We start from the raw sequence: 22,484 nt of genomic DNA, 5'->3' as shown, positions 1-22,484 counted from the left end.
ATTAAAAATCTAAATTGTTTAAACAGATTAACTTAAATTCTTAAATTCAAAGAGTGAGAAAAACAGGCCCACAAATAAAGATACAAGTAATTTATTTAATCATAGAAAGAAAACAATAAAGATTATGTACATTAAAGTACCTGAAGGTATATTGTACTACAGAGAATAACCACTGCCAATTTGACAATGGATTCAACAACATGCTACAAAGAACTCACATCTGGTTTGATTTGATAGCCATAAAATAATACAAACGACCATAAATTTTATTTATAAGTTTTGTTTCTAGTACATCAAAGACAGTTTAGGTTCAATTTTACTTGGAAAGGAATCGTATAAGGACCTTTTCACATTTAATTCACTATAGAGACAGAACTGAAAAGTCTGCCACAATATTTCTGAAGTTACCAGCCAGACAGAATCTGGAGAATAATTTAACACAGGTTGGTTTATTGCTACAGCACAATCTGGTCTCTATATTATCTTGCACCAATAACAAGACAAACAAATAACCATCAACTGTAACTATAATAAAAGTCCCAACTTTAAAGTGAAAAGGGGTGGCAACATTAAAATTATATATAGTCCTGTAATAAGCTTTTTGTCCACAAAAATAAAAAGCAAAACAGCATGGAAGAGTGAAAGGAAATAATCACCTAGACAACAAACACAATCTCCATGAGAGCTTCTCTCATTTTACTACTGTAACTAATGTAATTACTATGCATAGTTATCCTCCAAATCTTTACAGTCAATTTTGATGTCTAGTTGTACCTCCTGTTTGAAAGACACTAAGTTTTTAAGATTTAGCATACCACAAAGATAAATGATGTCTGAAAAGAACACAAATACTAACTGAAATAAAAGACAGAAAACAATAATTGCAAGAGTTAGGCAAAAAATATACTGAACCAAGTACATAACAAGCACTAAAAACAAAACAAAATTACTAGGATTATAATTTACTAAACTTGTATAATTATTTGATTTGTATTATTCTGCTTCTCTTTTCTATTTTGTAAACTAGTATGATATCACTTAAAAGAAAAAATAATACAATGTTTCCAGTTTTAAGTATTTTATATAGCTTATAGTTCTTTTAATAAAAATTTATTTTTAAAAGCTATATAATTTTATGTCAAATATTTTAATCATTCAATTTTGAGTCAACACACATTTATAGAGTACTTAAGGGATATAACAGTAAAATAAAAGACAAAGCACTTACCCTCTTGGAGATTGCAGTCTAGCAGGAAAGACATATGAAACAAGAACTGACAATAGTTAAGCATCATAAAAAGTATAGAAAAGTTCTGAAATACATACTGCAGGGTCCTAAACATTTGAGGGTGGGTATCAAGGAGTCAGGGTAGACTTCTCTGAAAAACGGACATTTAAGCTGAAAGAGATCAGCCATTTTTGACTGAAAAAATGAACAACAAAGATCGTTGGTGGGAGGGAAACATATTCTAGGTTGAAGAAAGACATGTGCAATGGTCCGAAACTGGCAAGAGCATAGCATTCCAGCAACCTAAGGAAGTTGCGTATAGTTTGCAGAAAGATCACAGAAGGGCAAGTGTCAAGAAAAGACTGAGAAGATAGAGGGCACAGTACAGAGTACTTTCTAAGGTATGGTCAGAAATTCTGGACTATTTCCTAAGGACAGTAAGTTGATGACTTTCAGTTACAAAAATGTAAATAATATAGTAAGACAGCTTTGAGGTAACTGCAGATTTATCTCTTGACTGCAATAAGACTAGATGAGAAGGCATATAAATAAAAGCAAAAGCTGATTTTACAAACTAAGAGATTTCTAAAAAAATAATAATTCATTTCAGAAAAACATTTATCAGTTTGCCAACAAGATTCTTAAAGCTTTTTCAAGGAACCAAACATTTTTTCTCAAATTTAAGAATTTATCTGGCAAGATACAAACTTGAAAGACTAGCCTGACCTGTGGTGGCACAGTGGATAAAGCATGGACCTGGAACACTGAGGTCACCGGTTCGAAACCCTGGGCTTGCCTGGTCAAAGCACATATGGGAGTTGATGCTTCCAACTCCTCCCCCCCCCACCCCTCTATCTCTCTATCCATCTCTCTCTCCTCTCTAAAATGAATAAAATCTTAAAAATAAATAAACAAACTTGAAAGACTGTATCAAGTTATTTTTAGAATTCAGATTCTGAACCAAAAGTGTCCTACACCGAAATCAATATGGGCACACTTCATTTTATTATGCTTTGCTTTACTATGTTTTAAATATTGCAATTTTTACAAACTGATGAAGAGACCTTCAACAGCAAAAAAGATTATGACTTGCTTTATTGAGACAGCCACTTTATTGCAGTAGTCTGAAACTAAACTTTCACTATCTCCAAGGTGTGCCTATAAATGGATATATATGGTACAATACTAAAGCATAGAGAATTTCAGAAAAGGCAAAATGATGCTATATAAACCCATGAGATCAGAAACAAAATAACTAGGGATATAACTGAATTTTAGTTACTACCTCAATTAAGTTTGTTTCCTGCCCTGGCTGGGTAGCTCAGTTGATTAGAGCATCATCCTGATATGCTAAGGTTGCAGGTTCAATCCCTGGTCAGGGCAGATACAAGAATCAACTAATGAATGCATAAATGAGTGGAACAACAAATCAATGTTTCTCTTTCTTCCTCCCTCTCTCTCTCTAAAAAAATCAACTAACATATAAACCTTTTTAAAGTTTCTTTCTCTTTAATCAAAGGGGAGGTATTTTTCAGAGTTATTATGAAAAGCAAATGAAACAATACTATCTTCTATATTGACTGTCTCGAAACAATCAAATCCTTATATCTTATAAAAGTAAATCTCACTGAACAAAGTTTTACTTTTTGTGGCTCTCCTCTCTAAAATGAATGAATAAAATCTTTAAAAAAAAAGAAAAAGAAAGAAAAGAAAGAAGGGAGGGAGGGAAAGAGAGAGGGAAGGAGGAAGGGAGGGAGGGAAAGAGAGAGGGAGGGATGAATGGAGGCCTGACCTGTGCTGGCACAGTGGATAAAGTGTTGATCTGGAATGCTGAGGTTACCGGTTCGAAACCCTGAACTTGCCTGGTCAAGGCACAAATGGGAGTTGATGCTTCCTGCAACCCTCCTCCTCTCTAAAATGAATAAATAAAATCTTTAAGAAACTATTTTTTGTGGGAGATAATTTTTCCCTATAATCTTCCTAAAGGAGCTGAACAAATTACTGATTGTTTTTATAAATATCTATTCAGGCTGATCACAAACTTCCCACTTGCAACATGTCTAGAAGGTGTTCCACCCTTAACTTCAAAGGTTCCATGAAGAAATTCAAAATAAAAAGTCAAAACCTTCATGAAGAAAGTATGTTCATTTCCTTAACTTACAGAGATATGAAACTCAACATCAAACCCAATCAATCTGGAAGAATATGTGACACAAACTAAAAGAGAAAATAGCTAAAGCTTTCTAATTTTTACTGAATTGCCTGTAAGATACATCACATGGTTTGTGTAGGGAGGTAGGAATACCTCAAAACAAATTTCATGTTATTTAAAAAATAAAATAGAACAAAGCTAAAAAATCAACAGTTTAAACTCACCTAAGGAAACTGTTATTCTTCAAACTGTCTCCCCCTTTATGGTCAATCATAATTGGAAAGAAATTTAAGCAAAAGGAAAAATATAAATAATAATGTCTTTTATATATTTGGTACTTTGGCAATAATTAACATTAGCTTTATTTCCCTTAAAAATAAAAAACACAAATACATCTTGAAAGTCTCTCATAGCTAACTGTTCTTACAAAATAGAAAAGGAGTGTACCTGGGATGTAAAGAGAAAAGAGTTAAAAAAACAAAACCCCCTGCAATGGAAACAAATATAATTCTGAACTTTTCTTGTCCCACCTAGTTCATTAATTACCTACTGCCTCTTCATTTAGTATTTACTAATGCTGAGGAGTTGGGTCTATAAAAAGAAGCAACTCTATCCTCCAGGCCCTAGTAGTAGAGGAGAAAAGTAGTACAGGAGACATTGAAGGATAAAGTCTGTATTGAGGCAGAAAAGGTATAAAACTAAATTTAGAATACCAGGGAAACAATAAATGAACAGAAAAGAAAACACAGAATATTATAACCTTATAATTTACTGAATAATATGTCAAATGTTAATTATATATATTAAATCTTACAGACTGATAATAACATACAACAATCTAATTAGTAAGAAATACAGACACGAGGCAAAATAAACTCTGCAACTTCAGAGAGATCCTAGCACAGTGTCATATGTTAAGAAATTACCAATTATATATAACAGTTATATATAACAGTGAGAATAAGAAGGGAAAGAACTTTCTCTTCAAAAAATTTTACTAGCAAAATAATTCATTAAATGGTTACAGAAAAAACAGGCAGAGGATGATTTCTTATCATCTATTTTGTGCCTTACTTTGCTATCTCATTTAGCTTAAAAATAAACAGATTTGATAGGTAGTATCTGCATTTTACAGATAAAGAAGGTGAGAGGCTGAAAAATAATTTGCCTAAAGGCACACATCTACACTAAAATAGAGTTAAGATGTATAACTTAATTTTAAGTGAATCTTTATGGCCCATTGTTCAGACTAGTTTTCCCAAAGAGAACTATAAAGGTAGACAAGATCTAAGGCTTCTTGTAATGCACAGGCTTGTTAGCATTAACTAGATGTTTGTGTAGTAAAGCTATTTTTCAAGGCAAAGCAGTTGCCTCAGCACATCATTAACAATGAGGTTCTCCAAGGCTGCTTTATCCCCACCCACCCAGCCTGAAGCCTTGCAGAAGCAACAAATAAAACAAAGATACTGAAATAACTAGGCAAAACAACAAAAACAGATATAACCTAGAGATAAAAGCTTTACTTTGCTAATATAGTAAATGTAAAAATAAAAAGGAAAAAGAAATAGGAAAAACAAACACAAGGTGAATCACGAGATCACTTTACTGCAATCGTTTTCACAAGATAAATACACATTAAACTAATCTCAAATTTTAACTTTAAAAATAGCTTTAATGTATCTAAATCTCTTCTGTACTGATCTCCCCCAATCCAGGCCATTTACTACTGAAATAGGGTTTATCCACAAGTGTGGGCAAATACAAAGTAAATTATATCTGAAAACAGACATAATGTAGGTAAGAAAGTTGCATAAAGGACAACAACAGAGATTCGTAATGTTTACTTTGGAAGAAATCGTTATTAAAGGGGGTTTTAGAGGGCTGGAAAGCAGATGACCCTTGAATACCAGTTCCAATTTTTCACAATTTACATCATGTACTAGGAAGTACAAAGTAATCAGGACAGGATTTATAAGCAAACAATGAAATACAACAAGATGAGAAAGTACTGAGATAAATTCAAGAGTTGTTTCTTAAATTGTACAGATCTGGGTTCTAATATTCCAAGTGTAATAAATCAACTGATAACCTATTTTACTAATAAATCTTAATTTTAAAAAAATCAGTTTCTGGATTTTTCCTTACCCCAAAGCTTTCCTTGGACCAAATTCTCTCTCTTCTTCCAACTGTCTATTCTATATTTTTACCCTTACCCACTTCCGAACTTTCCTTGTCTCACCCCAATTCATCAATTATATAGACTACCTACTGCCTCTTCATTTAATATTTATTAATGCTGAGGAACTGATCTATAAAGAGCAATAAAACATAACCTCTTTCCTCCAGGTCCTAACAGTACAAAAAACAAAGGTAAATAAATAGCTACAACTATGTAATAAAAGCTATACTAGGGCTAACTACAGGCACTTAATTCTACCCAGCGACATTTAAATTTTAAAGGATGACTGAACAAACGTTCATAGAACAGACTAAAAAGACATACTGCGGAGAGAAATAAAACATACATAAGAGGCAAAGGGATGAAAGAGTTTAGCTGAGAACTGCCAAAGAGTTGTACAAAGCTAGAGCACAAAGTACAGGTTAACAAAAGTAGGAGAAAGTGAGTTTTGTGGTCACATTATAGGCCTGAGACTATTCAAAGTCACCAGGGGAAAGGAGGCATGATATGAATACATTTGCATTTTAGAACATTTAGAGCAGTTGTTTTTCAACTGGAAGCAATTTTATACCAGGGACATTTGGGAATGTATGGAGATATTTTTGGTTGTCAACTGTGAGAAGGTATAGTGACAAGTGGTTTGCTACTACCCTTTACTGGATAGGAGTTATGGATGCTGATCAACACCCTACAATGCACAGAACAAAGAATTATCTGGCCCAAAATGTAAACAGTATCAAGGATAAGAAAACCCTGATTTAGAAACCCCAGTAGAGCTAAATCCTATGATACAGCAATAAGACTGGAGACAGGAAATTAGGTAGCCTATAAGTTCTAGGAGAACAGAGGCCACGTCCATGTTCACCCTTGCAACTCCAAAAAATACACACATCATCGCCCACTGAAAGATATAAGGTAATGATGTAAGCTCCAGACATGGAAGTACCCAAGAACTGAAATGTTGCTGTTGCAATGGTAATGAAAATCAGATTCAAGACATTAGAACAGAGTACAAGGGGTCCTCAGGTTACGACATAGTTCTGTTCCTACGACAGTGATGTAACCCAAATTTTGGTGTAAGTAGAAACATACCCTAGTCTAGGTCACTTACCTATCCTAACAATTGTAAAATCATAATCTAGAACAGAAAAACACAACTAAGCCAAAATGGCGTAGATAAGTGTACTAGGGGACGCCAACTCCTTCACTTAATATTCCATGTTACTGTTTATTGTTCCACGGCACGCAACCAAATAGTTCGCCATTCTCCCACGTAGTCTGAAAGTACAACTCTAACAGAGTAAGCCAAAACATTCACGTTTCAGTTTTTTCAAGTTCTTATAGGAGTTAATGTCATAAACTTGAAACATGGAATGTCAAGAATGTGGTAACCTGAGGAACCCCTGTATATAGATATTATTTACAAAATACATACAAGAAATGAATAAGAGGTCTAAAATAAAATGTCTCCTAGGCTTAGAGTAAGTTTCCAAGGGTCAAAAGTTCTATTTTAGACATTCTGAAGTTTGACACAACTGTGAGATATCCAAAGAGAGAGGTCCAATAGTTTGTATATAATTTGGAAAAAACCTAAGAAAGGACAATACAATTTATCACCACATTGATCTTAAATGATCATCTAAGTAACAGAAGTTCAGTGAAAATGAATAAACCCTAAGTGCAAAATGGTATAGTGGAATGATAATCCTGGAACAGAAAAATGTAATTAATGGGAAAATTTGGTGAGATATGAATAGTCTGGTGCTTAGTTAATAATAACATAGCAATGTTGGTTTAGTAGTTTATCTGTTTAACTTTTTGGTAAATGATTTCTTATTCCAAAATTAATTAAAAGTATACTTAAAAAAAAAACCCTGCTATATCCCAAATGTATTAACATTTAAATACTTGAATTTATATTAAACATTTAAGTCTATATTTTAGGAAAAGCTAAAATACTAAGGCTTTTTCTAACTAGTTTGAAGGATATGGAGTCCAGGCCTAATTTAAGGGCCTAATAAGGTAAAAGGGATGAATCTAGGTGGCATTTCAAGAAGACGACCTCTCAATTTTCCTTCTTTAAAATTTTAAAGGAAAAAAAACTGTGCACTATGCTTTATAAAAAAATAACAGAACTCTTTGTTTTCCACCCTTATAATTATTCTGTATTATGATAGTCATTCATTAAATCAACCTAAATAATATACATTATTATTATTATTATTATTACATAGTAAACCAATGATTTTCAACCTATTTCATCTCATGGCACAAATAAACTGCTAAAATTCTGCAGCACACCAAAAAATACATTTTTTGCCAATCTGACAAAAAAAATAGGTATAATTTTTATTTGATTTACAAAAACAGTAATAATAACAACCTACCCTTTTCTTACAAAGTATCTTTTTAAAAAGTCAGGTGCCTAACCTGACCAGGTCATGGCACAGCGGATACAGCGTCAACCCTGGGATGCGGAAAAGCCAGGTTTGAAACCCCCAGGTCACCAGCTTCAGCACACGGTCAATGGCCTGAGTAAGGGGTCACTGGCTTGACTGGAACCCCCCAGTCAGGCATGTATGAGACGCAATCAATAAACAACTAAAGTGACAGAACTATGAGTTGATGCTTCTTATCTGTCTCTCTACTTGTCTCTTTCTCTTTCTCACTAAAAACAAAACGAACAAAAAAATGAGGTGCTTATATGTATATAAAAACATTTATGATACTGTGAATTAACCAATGAGGACCCTGGCTGGTTGGCTCAGCAGGAGAGTATTGCTTCAGCGTGTGGATGCTCCAGGTTCAATTCCTGGTCAGAACACACATGAGATGTGACCATCTGCTTCTCCACCCCCAAATCCCCCTTCTCCCTCTCTCTTTCTAACCCCCTCCTGCAGCCATGGCTTGACTGATTTGAGCACATTGGCCCTGGGCACTGAGGATGGCTCTGTCAAGTCTCCACCTCAGGCACTAAAAATAGCTGGGTTGCGAGCATGGCCCTAAGTGGGAAGCATTGGCCCCAGACAGGGTGGATCCACGGTCAGGGTGCATCCCCCTCTTCTCACTTAAAAAAAAAAATTTAACAAATGTGATGCAACCTTATTATGCTACCTGACCAGTAAAATGCAACTCTATTATATGACCTACATATTTGTTATTCAAGACATGGCATTCATACTGGATAGCTCTTGCTGTGTTGGCTGTTGTCATTTTTTTATTTGACAATCTAAAGGAAAAGAGGTCAGTGCCCCTGACTAAATAATCAGGTAGTGCATATTTTAAAAAACTTTGTGGCACACCTGTTGAACATGAATGTAGCAAAGAATTTTTTGTAAAAATAAAATACCAATGAACTATAATTAGTCTACATTACGTACAATATACACAATCCATAATTACATATTACAACTTCTTCACTATTAAGATCACTGATAAAAGAAAAAAAATCCGATAGTATTTTTCTCTGAGTGCTAGTGTACATAATATGAAATTCTCTGATTTCACAATAACTAAAAACATTTTTACTTTCAAAAGCTTTTTACCAAGAGGGTATTGGTTATGAACTTGAACAACTCACCAATGCTGGGTGGGCTACCATAGTTAATTGGTGACTCAGGTGGTCTTCCACAATGCAATGCAGCCAGAGCAGATCCTTTCCACACAACATGCTTGCAGCCTATTAAACACACATATTTTTATGGAGACAAAGATAAGACAAATAGTAAAAAAGAAGTGTCTAAAACCTATTAAAACTTTTTCATACTTTTGTTTGTGCGTAGCAAGGACTGTCTGCCAGCTCCTAATAAAGTTTGTACTCCAGGAACACTTTGTGGAATTTCTTGTTCAAGAAGAGGTCCTAATCGATGACATATTTGCAGCAAGTGATCAGGGGCTAAATGTCTGTAGTACTTCACCTAATATATAAAAGACATAAAATATTTGTTAAAAAAATGACATAATTCTTTACAGTAAATAAAATGTATTTTTAAAAATATAGTAATTCGTTCTAGCTAGTTAATATTCCTTTTTTTTTTTTTTTTTGTATTTTTCTGAAGCTGGAAACGGGGAGAGACAGCCAGACAGACTCCCACATGCGCCCGACCGGGATCCACCCGGCACGCCCACTAGGGGCGAGGCTCTGCCCACCAGGGGGCGATGCTCTGCCCCTCCGGGGCGTCGCTCTGCCGCAACCAGAGCCACTCTAGCGCCTGGGGCAGAGGCCAAGGAGCCATCCCCAGCGCCCGGGCCATCTTTGCTCCAATGGAGCCTTGGCTGCGGGAGGGGAAGAGTGAGACAGAGAGGAAGGAGAGGGGGAGGGGTAGAGAAGCAAATGGGCGCTTCTCCTATGTGCCCTGGCCGGAAATTGAATCCGGGTCCCCTGCACGCCAGGCCGACGCTCTACCGCTGAGCCAACCGGCCAGGGCCTAATATTCCATTTTAATAGGAGAAAAGTTCAGGTTTTTTCTGTGGAATTATTTGACGCACAGAACAGAATAGCTACCCAACCATCATTTAATCCACAAAGGAGGAAAATACTGAACAATTCATGTAAACTAAACATAGCAAGTTATAAATTAACAGATGCCAATCAAGTCAAATATTGAACGATGAAAAACATATAGCATTATAACCTAAAATATTATGTTTCAATTTAATATTTAAATTTTCAAAAACTTCAGCCTGATCTGTGGTGGCGCTGTGGAGAAAGTGTCCACCTGGAATGCTGAGGTTGCCAATTCAAACCCCAGGGCTTGGCTGGTCAATGCACATACAGGAAGCAACTGCTATGAGTTGATACTTCCCACTTTCCCCCCCCCTCTCTCTTTCTCCCTTTTTCTCCTCTCTCTAAAAATCAATAAATCTAAAATAATTTTTAAAAATTTAAAAGAAAAACTATTAAAATTTGCCTAAAATAAAATTTAAAAGTATCTAAAATATTTATAGGGTTTCTTCCAGTTCAAAAACTTCAAAAAAAAATCATCAAACTATAAAATACAAGTGTTTTGCATCCCTGATATTAAAAGTTTCTCCAGAATAATTAAGGATTAAAAAAAGCTTGATACTTCATGTTATTACAAAATTTAGAAACATATGCTGAGTTTAAAATTTACCTAAACCTAAAAGAAAGAAAGGCCAAATTCTAACTATTAAAATATTATGAGTATAAAATAAATCAACCTACTAGAAAAGTATGCGCACTTTTGGAATAATTTTGAAATACTGCTTAACTTATGGTATCATTTGAAAATGTTATAAAATGCTAATATTTTTATCATTTATCCTAAAGTCTTTTTAGTAATAGACAATATTTGCATAATATTCTAAAGAGAATTAAGTTAAAAAAGATGAAATTTACTCTTCTTTCACTTTATATTTAGGTTATCAAGTTACTAAAATTTTGCACGGTAGTACTACCTAAATAATACTCTAGTTCAGCTGTTCTCAAAGGTGTTCTGGAAACCCCTGAGGGTCTCTCAGGTAAAAATTACAAATACTAAGACATCATTCACTGTTTTACTCAGAGTATATTGTGTTTTCCGGAGGCCACATGGCATGCGATGTTACAAAAGAATGAATGCAGAAGCAGACAAGAATCTGTCTCTATTAAACCAGACATTAAATGTTCTCAAAAATGTTTTTTAAAAAAATGACATTAGTCTCAAATTTGTTTTGAAGTAATTATATTATAAAAAAATTATGTTAACATGAAATGAATTTAAAAATTTAAATAAATATTTTAGAATTTGTTTTAATTTTTAAACTACAAATACGAGATTATAATACACATAAACAAAGAAATTTTAGTAATTCTTATTAATATAAGGGGTTTTCTAAGGCCAAGAAGTTTGAGAGTTGCTACTCAAGTTCATCTAGTAATGGCAACTTTAGTATGAATTCCATATAAGACTGGTTTGGGGGAGAAGAGGGGTTAAATCATTTCATTCTGTCTTATAGTACCTGTTATATTTTAATTGCTACAGACCATGTATGATGTCTAAAAATTTAGCTGATAGTTGCCCTTCTCAGCTGAAGCTAATTAAGAGGAACTTTATTCTTCCTCATAATACACTCCTGGTCTGGAGACAGCATGAAGCCATTTTGTCACACTTTGATAGTAAAATTTAAAGCTATAGAGAGTCTGGTATACAGTGGATGGTCAATATGTACTGACAGAATGAATACTTTTGGAAAAGAGGTTCTAATACAAGTTATATATAATGCATCTCTGCTTCAGAGATTCACAAAGCACAGTAACATTAAAGCATCTGAAAAATCTTGACATAAAACTAATTTTGCTTAATGCACAATTTCCCAAACTCAGTTAGCTATAGATTCCCTTTTTCCTTAATATCATCTTGACTGAAAACATATTTTTTCAAATATCTGCTTCAGTATGATTAGCTAAATATAAAAAGAAAATATACCAAAATAAGAACCTTTACAATTGTATTTATACTTTCCTCTAATCTTTCCAAATTTGCCTAAAATAAAATTTAAAAGTATCTAAAATATTTATAGGGTCTCTTCCAGTTCTAAACTTGTCTATGATAATTATTCTAATGTACTTTTTTTAAATTGATCTGAATTCCTCATAAAAATTTTACTTTAACAAGAAAGTTCATTACTTATTAATGTTAATTATACAATAATCCTATTTTACAGTCCTCTTGCAAAATATATTTTAGGTAATGAACCTGAAAATCCTTATGCAGAATTTCATCTTTTAATAAAATATTATGTATCCACTTTTTCCAACTAAATCTTTCCTTGATGATTTAGTATGTTAAAATTTTTACTTCTTCGTCTTCTTTTTTAAGTGAGAGGCAAGGAGGCAGACTCCTGCATGTGCCCTGACCAGGATCCACCAGACAAGCCCTCTCTGAGGTGATGCTCTGCCCATCTGGATTACTGCTCCACTGCTCGGCAACCAAGCTATTTTAGTGCCTGAAGTGGAAGCCATGGAGACATCCTCAGTGCCCAGGGCCAACTTGCTCGAACCATTCAAGCTATAGCTGCAGGAGGAGGAGAGAGAGAGAAAGAGAGAGAGATTGGGGAGGAATGGGGAGGAGTGGAGAAGCAGAAGGACACTTCTCCTGTGTGCCCTGACCAGAAATTGAACCTGGGATTTCCACACTCCAGTCCAAAGCTCTATCGTTAAGCCAACAACCAGGGCCAATATATTACAATTTTTCAAAATCAACTTTCATTTTAAAGTTAGAAGAGCTACTTTCAGTTCTTAAAACTCCTCATGCTTTCTGGTTTTTAAATCTTTGGACAAGATGATCCCTCTGCTTAAAATCTATTCTTTACCCACTCACCTCCACATCGCATTCTCTTTCATATCTCAGCCTATACCTTACTGTCTTATAAGATGTTTGTTACACCACCGCTGCCCCCTCTTGTGTTTCCATAGCACATAATATTCCTTCCTAAATGTTCCTTTATGCCCCAACCCCCAGTTTGTAGTACTTATCTTTAAAATATTTTGATACCCGATTTCAGTGAGACTCTAATGACAGTTATAATCCTCTCTCCCTAGCTTCAAAAATACACACATATAGACTCTACCACAATCGTGCTGATTTAGGGATTCCTAAAACCCCTGGCACTACACTAAAATTGTCAACTTATCGGTCCATGTCCTGCATAAGACATGGAATTAGATCTTGTTTACCTGTCAAATCCACTACCTAAAAGCAGGACTTACAACTGCATGCTTAATAAATTGTTAAATAAACGAACATATAAAAATATACAGAAAGCACTGACTTCTCTTCTAGAAGGCCTTTAAATACTGAAGTTCCTTATGGTCCAAGATCCCAGGAACCAGTTTTATAATCTCATTGCTTCACACTTTACTCTAGCCTTGGAAAATGCATCTCTTTCAGGTCCCAACGTCTCTTCAATTCAACACATGTAAAAATAAACTCATAAGCCTCATGCCAAACCCCATGTTACCTTAGCAATGGCAACACCATAAATTCAGCCTCAAAGCAAGAAGTCAATCTTTTTTACACTGACCATTCTTCTCTCCCACCCCATTCCCAATATCCAAGCAGTTTCACCAAATCCAACTGATTTTTCCTTCCTATCCTTAAATCCATTCACCTCTCTTCACCACAGTAACAGCCCAACTTCAAATCATCTTTGCAATAAACTCCCATCTTTCCCACGTCCACTTATGCCCTCTGCCTGACTCAAATCTATTCTTTATTTGCTTCAGAATGCTCTTTCCAAAACACGTATCTGGTCAAGTCATCTGTACCTAAAACCACCGGAGTCTTTCCTTGTTCTTTAAAGACTCAAATTCTTAACATGGTCTACAAATCCTGAAATGCATTCCTGGTCCGTTCCTATTTCTCTGCTTTCTCTGGAACATTCCCAACCCTACACCCCCTTTTTACATTTAGACATACTGGTCTTTTTTCGGGTTTTTTACCTGCACTCTCTTCTGTCAGGCTTTTCCGATATGATGCATTCAGCATTTTCCCACATCCCCTTGCCCACAAAATTCTTCTATGTGCTTCAAATCTTCCCTCCAATGTAACTTTGTTTTCTTTACCCTATTTAGTGTAAGGGTGTCATCTTGGGTGCACACACTCAATGACTCTTCCTTAAATCATGTACCAATTTATGTTATATTAAAAATGTAATGATTTAATGCTTTTCTTCTCAAGTGAACCATAAACTATTAAGAGAACAGAAACCGTATTTCCGTTATATCCAACAGTGACTATCACACAAACAGTACATATTTTAAAAAGTAAATAAAAATGATCTATGATCTTTTGCTACTGTCTTTCTAAACTATCCTTCAAGAATATTAATCCTTGTCACTATGATCAATATTTAAAATGTAAGAACAAAAAAACAAAACTTTAATTAAAATAGCTCATTTATGGCCCTGGCCATAAAGTGTAAAGCAATGAGATTATAAAACTGGTTCCTGGGATCTTGGACCATAAGGAACTTCAGTATTTAAAGGCCTTCTAGAAGAGAAGTCAGTGCTTTCTGTATATTTTTATGTGTTCATTTATTTAACAACTTATTAAGCATGCAGTTTTAAGTCCTGCTTTTAGATAGTGGATTTGACAGGTAAACAAGATCTAATTCCATGTCTTATGCAGGACATGGACCCATAAGCTGGCCAGCTGTCTCACTGATAGAGCACTGGTTCAGTGTGTGAAGGTCCTGTGTTCGATTCCTGGTCAGGGGCACACAGAAGCACCCAACTGCTTCTCCACCCCTCTCTCTTTCTCTCTCTCTCTTTCCCCTCCCACAGCCAGAGCTCAATTGGTTCAAGTGTATCAGCCCCAGGAGCTGAGGATGGCTCCATGGAGCCTCTGCTTCAGGTGCTAAAAAGTAAGCTCAGTTGCAAGTATAGCCCCATATGGACAGAGCATCAGCCCCAGATGGAGGTTGCCTGGTGGATCCTAATCAGGGCACATGCAGGAGTCTCTCTCTATCTCCCATCCTCTCACTTGGGAAAGAAGAAAAAAATTCCTCGTTTATGAATATACATATTTTTACATTAGTAAGAGTCCCTGTCTTTAATAGTAAGCTTTTTAGTTTCAATAAACTTTTACTTACTCTATTTCCCCATGTATAAGATGCACCCTTTTACAAAAAAATTTGGGGAACTTCAAATGCCACAGATGGAACTGAGGACAAGGCAATATATAAAGACAGTAATTCGTCATCAGACACAGATGAGGACAAGCTAGTGCATGGCAGTTTTGACAGTAAGGAGAAGTTGTATGAATATTATGATGAATAAAACTTGAGTTCAATAACTTCATGTGATACATCTTATTTTCTAATTTTGGGCCCCAAAATTAAGGTGCGTCTCATATATGGGAGCATCTTATACATGGGGAAATACAGTATATACCAATATACAATTTAAAAGAAAACTTGAAATGATGTTCTAAAAAAATCCCTGGCCCTGGCCGGTTGGCTCAGCGGTAGAGCATCCACCTGGCATGTGTAAGTCCCGGGTTCAATTCCTCGCCAGGGCACACAGGAGAAGTGTTCATCTGCTTCTCTACCCTTCCCTCTCTCCTTTCTCTTTATCTCTTTCTTCCCCTCCCACAGTCAAGGCTCCACTGGAGCAAAGTTGGCCCAGGCGCTGAGGATGGGAGGCCCCATGGCTTCTGCCTCAGGCACTAGAATGGCTCCAGTTGCAGCAGAGCAACGGCCCAGAGGGGCCGAGCATCACCCCCTGGTAGGCATGCCGGGTAGATCACGGTCGGGCGCATATGGGAGTCTGTCTGCCTGCCTCCCCCACTTCTCACTTCGAAAAAATACAAAAATAAACAAGTAAATGAAATTTAAAAATCCCTTATCTAAAATATCTATATTTGAATTATTTATACACTATTATTTAGGGGGAAAATGTTGACATTCTCAGTTCTAATACTTCTCATGACCAGAGTTGCTTTCAAGCCCTTAACAGATGCAACATAAAAAGTATGACCAAATTACATAGTTAAGTGTGATAAATACTAACAGAGTGTACACATATTGACTGCAAATTAAATACCAGCCTTTGTGTCATAACTTTTACATGTAAAAGGCTCAGTTAATTATTTTAACAACCCTAAGAGGAATGAACTATTACTATTCCCATTAATAAAAGAAATTATGATGCAAAAATATAAAACAACTTTGAAAAGTCACCCACATTTAGCAGAATAGAGATGAGTCAAACCAAGGCAGTCTAAGTTCAGAGCCCACATTCATACTGACCAGCCCTAAAGTACCAATTGCCTCAAACACATGTATATATCACTGTGCAAGCAAGCTATAAGAGACATTTTGAATATTTTTCAACAGACATTAAACTGAGTCAAAACAAGAAATGTTTGAAAGTTCACTCACTACTAAATAAATTAGCACAAAGCGTAAATTCCTACAGGTAAAGGGGACCACTTCAAAATCTATGGATAAGGTTCAAAATGGTGGCAGAGCAGGTGAAAACTACACTTGTCGCCTTTCAAGACCAAACTGGAATTAAAACTAAATTATAGAACAATCATCTTGAATAATCAACTGAAAACTGACGAGAAGTATTATAACCAAGGATTTACAGAAGCCACATATCAAGACTGGTAGGAAGAGCAGAGACAAAAAGGGAGTTCCTTCTGAAAAGCATGGGGTCTAAACCCTAAACCGTTCCCCAAACCAGAGCACCAGAGCCAGGAAGAAACACTCAAATAACATCTAGGTGTGAAAAGCAACAAGGTTTCTGTCTACCAGAGAGAGATGGTAGTCCACCTGAGACACAGGCACACTCTTAAAACTTGAACGCACAAAATTTTCTTCGAAGCCATTCACCCTAAGCTCCAATTAAGGAGGACATAATGAACTAGTCATGAGGAGAGGATGGGGGTTGTGGCACTGGGGAAGGAGCTGAAGTAACAAAGCCAGGATCTCATTACTAAGTCATTGTCCCATACCACAGATGCCATCTTTCTTGGGTAGAGCCTTCATCTCTAACCTGCATCAGCCTGGGGTAAAGCAACAGCCCCCATCATATGGACTCTCTGACCCCACCCTGTGGAGCTTACAACCTGCTGAGGAGTATAGCCAGAGGATCTTTCAGTGACTGAGGCTAAAAGGGAGCAGGCAAGCAGAGGCAGATCTAGGGAAGCTTTGGGACTTTTGCTGACCAGCCCCTATGCCTGATGCTGGTAAAAGCCAGACTTGATGAGCAGCTTAGTCCTTCCCACGTGTACCCAGGCCCAGCAGAAGCAGCCACAAACTATGGACTACTTTTAGCTCCAAACAGGTTGCCAAAGACCACTCACAGGCATTGTCTTACATTGGCCTGCACCAGAATCCCTCCAAAGAGGCCCAGAACTAACAAACCTAGTGGCCAGCTTCAGACAACATCAGAGCAGGATCCAGTAAGTCATAAGTAGCATATCCAAAGGGGTATCTCAGCAGGCACCAGAACCTGCTGAAGCAAATTCTGCTTTGTGAGAACTGCATCTGTACAGCAACTCACATACCATGGCCGGGTTAAGCTTCAGTCCACCAACCTAAGGGTGGATCCCACGCAAAAACGGGCCAATAGCAATCAAGACTCGATTACGACAGGAGGGCCCACATAATCCACACAAAGGACATTCCTGGAGCAACCACCTCAGATAATCAAGGAACTACACCACTGAATCCCACAGGATACCTACTACATTAAGCCACATAACCAAGCCTGGGAGTCACAGATCTATCTGTACAGAGAAACAAACACAAAGAGGGCAGCCAAAGGTCCCAAATACAAGAATAGTAAAAATCTCCAGGAAAAGACCTAAATAAAATGGAGGTAAGCAATTTATCACATATAAAGTTCAAGGTAATGATTATAAGGATGCTCAAGAGCATGAAAAAGGACAAAGAAACCATAAAAATGGACCAATCAAAAATGAATGGTCTGACCTGTGGTGGCATAGTAGATAAAGCACTGACCCGGAACCCTGAGGTCGCTGGTTTGGAACGCTGAGCTTGCCCAGTAAATGCACATATGGGAAGCAACTACAATGAGTTTTCCACTTCTCACCCCCCTCCCCTCTCTAAATACCACTAAACAAAATTTTAAAAAAAATGAAGAATGCAATATCTGACATCAAGAATATATTGGAAGGAATGAACAGTAGATTGGAAGAAGCAGAGGACTGAATCAGCAATTTGGAAGACAGGGTAGAAAAAACACAATCAAAGCAGAAATAAATTTAACAAAATGAGGACAGTTTAAGGAACCTTTGGGGCAACATGAAGCATAACGCCATCCACATCACAGGGATAACAGAAGGAGAAAAGAGCAAGAGATCAAGAACCTATTTTAAGAAATAATGACAAAAAAGTTCACTAACCTGGTGAAGGAAAATGCAGAGTCCCAAACAAGATAAATCCAAAGAGGCACACACCAAGACACATCATAATAAAAATGGAAAGGCTAAAGATAAAGAGAGAATCTTAAAAGCTGCAAAAGAAAAACAGCTACCTACGAGGGAGCTCCCATAATACTGTCAGTTGATTTCTTAATTCTCAGACCAGAAGGGATTGGCATGAAATACAGTATTCAAAGTGATGAAAAGGACCTACTACCAAGACTACTTTACCCAGCAAGGCTATCACTTAAAATTGAAGAAATAAAGAGCTCCCCAGACAAGAAAAAGTTAAAGGAGTTTGTTACCACCAAATCAGCATTACAAGAAATGTTAAAGGGTGTAGATGAAGGAAGGAGGGAGTGAGAACCAAAAGGAACACAGTTAAAAGAATCAAATGGCACTAAATACGTACCTATGGATATTAATTTAAATGTAAATGGTTGCTCCAATCAAAAGACAAAGGATAGTTGAAAACAAGACCCATACATAAGCTGTCTACAAGAGAACCAACTCAGAATGAAATATACACACACTACAAGTAAAGGGATGGAAAAAGACATTTCATGCAAGTGAATATTAAAAAAAAAAAGCTGGGGTAGCAATACTTATATCTGATAAAACAGACTTTAAAACAAAGGCTATATAGTAAGAAACAAAGAACTACTATACATAATAATGAAGGGATCAGTCCAATAAGAGAATATAATCCTTGTAAACATTTCTGTACCAAATATAAACACACCTAAATATTATATGTAAAGAAAATCTTGATGCATATGCAGGAAGAGACTGATAGTAATACAGTCACAGTAGGGGATTTTAACACCCCACTGACATCAATGGACAGATCGTCCAAATAGAAAATCAACAGGGAAACGGTAACCTTAAATGACACACTAGATTAGCTGGATTTAATTGCTATCTTCAGAATACTTCACCCGAAAGCAGCTGAATATATATATTCTTTTCAAGTGTACATAGAACACTTTCTATGACATGCTAGGAAACAAAACAAGTCTCAATAAATTTAAGATTAATATCATACCAAGCATCTTCACTGACCATAACAATATGAAACTAGAACTCAAGCTCGCTCGCTCTCTCCCTCTCTCTCTCTCTCTCTCACACACACACACACACAAATAATGGAGGCTAAATAACATGTTATTAAACAATAAATAGGTCAACAATGAGATCAAGGAACAAATAAAAAGATACCTTGAAACAAATGAAGAACACAACAAACCAGTATCTATGAGACACAGCAAAAGCTGTTCTAGGAAGGAAATTCACAGCATTATAGGCCTACCACATAAAACAAGAAAAATATCAAAAGAACAATCTAAAATTACACTTCACAGAACTTGAAAAGAACAACAAAGCTCTAAGGGAGTAGAAAAAGAAAATGATAAAGATCAAAAATAAATAGTCTAAAAAAATACAAAGTATCAATAAAACCAGAGCTGGTTCTTTGAAAAGATAAACAGCACTGAAAAACCCTTAACCAGACTCATCAAGAAAAAGAGAGGATTCAAATAAATAAAATCAGAGATGAAAGAGGAAGAGTAACTACACCAAAGAAATACAAATGATTTTAAGAAAATATTAGAAATACTATATGCCAACAAATTGGACAATCTAGACAAAATAAGTAAATTCTTAGAAAACATAATCTTCCAAATCTGAATCAGGAAGAATCAGAGAATCCAGACAAATTACAACGACCAAAACTGAAGCAGAAATAAAAAAACTACTACCAAAAGTCCTGGATTGGATGGCATTCAAAGAACTAACACCTATCCTTCCTCAAACTATTCCAAAAATTCCAAGGGCAGAAGACTTCCAAGCTCATTTTACTGGGCCAGCATTATCCTAATTCTAAAACCAGATAAAGACACTACAACAAAAACTATAGGCCAATTTCCCTGATAAACATAGATGCTAAAATTCTTAACAAAATATTAGCAAACTGGATACAGCAGTACCTTCAGATGATCATATACCATAATCAAGCATGATTTATCCCAGGGATGCAAAGTTTGTACAATATTAGCAAATCAACTAATGTAATACATCACATAAACAAAATGAAGGATAAAAAGTACATGATGGTATCAATGGATGTAGAAAAAGCATTTAATAAAATCCACCATATATTTATGATAAAAACTTCAGCAAAGTGGGAATAGAGGAAACATACCTCAACATAATAAAGGCTGTATGTGACAAACCCACAGACATCATATTCAATAGACAAAAACCACAACTGTTACCCTTTAAGATCAATAACAACACAGGTATGCCCACTTTCACCACTCCTACTCATAGTTCTAGAAGTCTTAGAACAGCAATAAGAAGAAACAAAAGGCATATAAATGAAAAGGAAGAGCCTGACTAGGAGGTGGCACAGTGGAGATAAGAGCATCGACCTGGGATGCCAAGGACCCAGTTTTGAAACCCAGAGGTCGCTGGCTTGAGCACGGGCTCATCTAGCTTGAGCATGGGATCATACTACACATGACCCCATGGTTGCTGGCTTAAGTCCAAAGGTCACTGGCTCCACTGGAGCCCCCAGTCTCAAGACACATCTAAGAAAGCAATCAATGAACAAGTAAAGTGCTGCAACGAAGAATTGATGCTTCTCATCTTTTTCCTTTCCTGTCTGTCTCTCTCACTGTCTAAAATATAAAAAATAAATAAAAAATGGAAAATAACATGTTATGTTATTTTGATGACATGTTACTGTATACAGAGAAGATTAATTTTCCACCAAAAAAACCCTGGAACTGATCAATGAATTCAGTAAAGCAGCAGGATGTAAAATAAATATCCAGAAATCAGTTTTATCTTTATATACCAATAATGAACTATCACAGAAAGGGAAATCAAGAATACAATACTATTCATAATTGCTTAATAAAAAAAAAAAGAAAGAAAAAAACTAGATTTAATCAATCACATTCAAGACTTGTACTTAAAAAAATTATAAGACACTGAAGCAAAAAAAACTGAAGAAGATACAAGTAAATGGAAGCACATACCTTGTTCATGAATAGGAAGAATTAACAGTGTTAAAATGTCCATACTACCTAAATATAACACACTCAGGCAATCTAGAGATTCAATACAATTCCTATCAAGATACCAATGGCGTATTTCACAGAACTAGAACAAATATTCCAAAAATTTACATTGAAACAAAAATGAGCCTGAATAGCTAGCTATATAGCAATCCTGAGAAAGAACAAATTTGAAGGAATCATGCTACCTTACATCAAACTATACTTATACTACAAAGCCATAGTAATCAAGCATGTCACTGGCACAAACACAGATATAGAGATCAATGGAACAGAAAACACAGCCCCAAAATAAACCCACGCCTTTATGTCAATTAATATTTGACAAAGAAGACAAAAACAGACAATGTGGTAAAGACACTCTATTCAAGAAATGATGTGGAAAAATTGGACATACATGCAAAAATAAATGAAACTAGAGCACCTTCTTGCACCATGACACAAGAATAAACTCAAAATGAATGAAAGATTTAAAAAGACTCAAAACCATAAAAATTCTAGAAGAAAACATTAGCAGTAAAATCTTGGACATTTCACATAGCAATGTTTTTCTCTGATATACCTCCTCAGGCAAGGGAAACAAAAGAAAAAATAAACAATGGGACTACATTAAAGGTTTTGAACAGTAAAGGAAACTATTAACAAAATGAAAAGTCAATCCACTGAATGGGAGAACATAGCAGCCAATACATCTTGATAAGGGGTTAATATCCAAATGCATAAAGAACTTATAAGACATCAAAAACACAAAAAATCCAATTAAAAAAATGAACAACAGACCTGAACAGACACTTCTCCAAAGAGGACAGAGACATGAAAAAAATGTTCAATATCACTAATCATCAGAGAAATGTAAATTAAAACCAATGAGATATCAACTGTAAGAATGGCTGAAAGATAGCCTGTCAGAATGGCTATCATCAATAAATCAACAAACAACTGCTGGCAA

General features: G+C 35.8%; 1 protein-coding gene across 2 annotated transcripts in view; it reads right to left on the bottom strand.

The window, feature by feature from the left end:
• The window catches only part of PHIP (pleckstrin homology domain interacting protein), a 168,684-nt gene that overhangs the window by 132,563 nt on the left and 13,637 nt on the right, over positions 1-22,484 (bottom strand). For both annotated transcript variants that reach the window (XM_066358978.1, XM_066358977.1), the window contains exons 5-6: positions 9,326-9,476; positions 9,140-9,238 (exon numbers count right to left, since the gene is read on the bottom strand). In XM_066358978.1, coding sequence (XP_066215075.1) covers positions 9,140-9,238; positions 9,326-9,476 — 250 coding nt within the window. The remainder of the gene's footprint in view (positions 1-9,139; positions 9,239-9,325; positions 9,477-22,484) is intronic.

This window comes from Saccopteryx leptura, chromosome 1 (assembly GCF_036850995.1).
Source record: "Saccopteryx leptura isolate mSacLep1 chromosome 1, mSacLep1_pri_phased_curated, whole genome shotgun sequence".
NCBI lineage: Eukaryota > Metazoa > Chordata > Mammalia > Chiroptera > Emballonuridae > Saccopteryx > Saccopteryx leptura.
The sequence above is the reverse complement of the archived record's forward strand: the minus strand, read 5'-3'. Positions and strand labels throughout refer to the sequence as shown.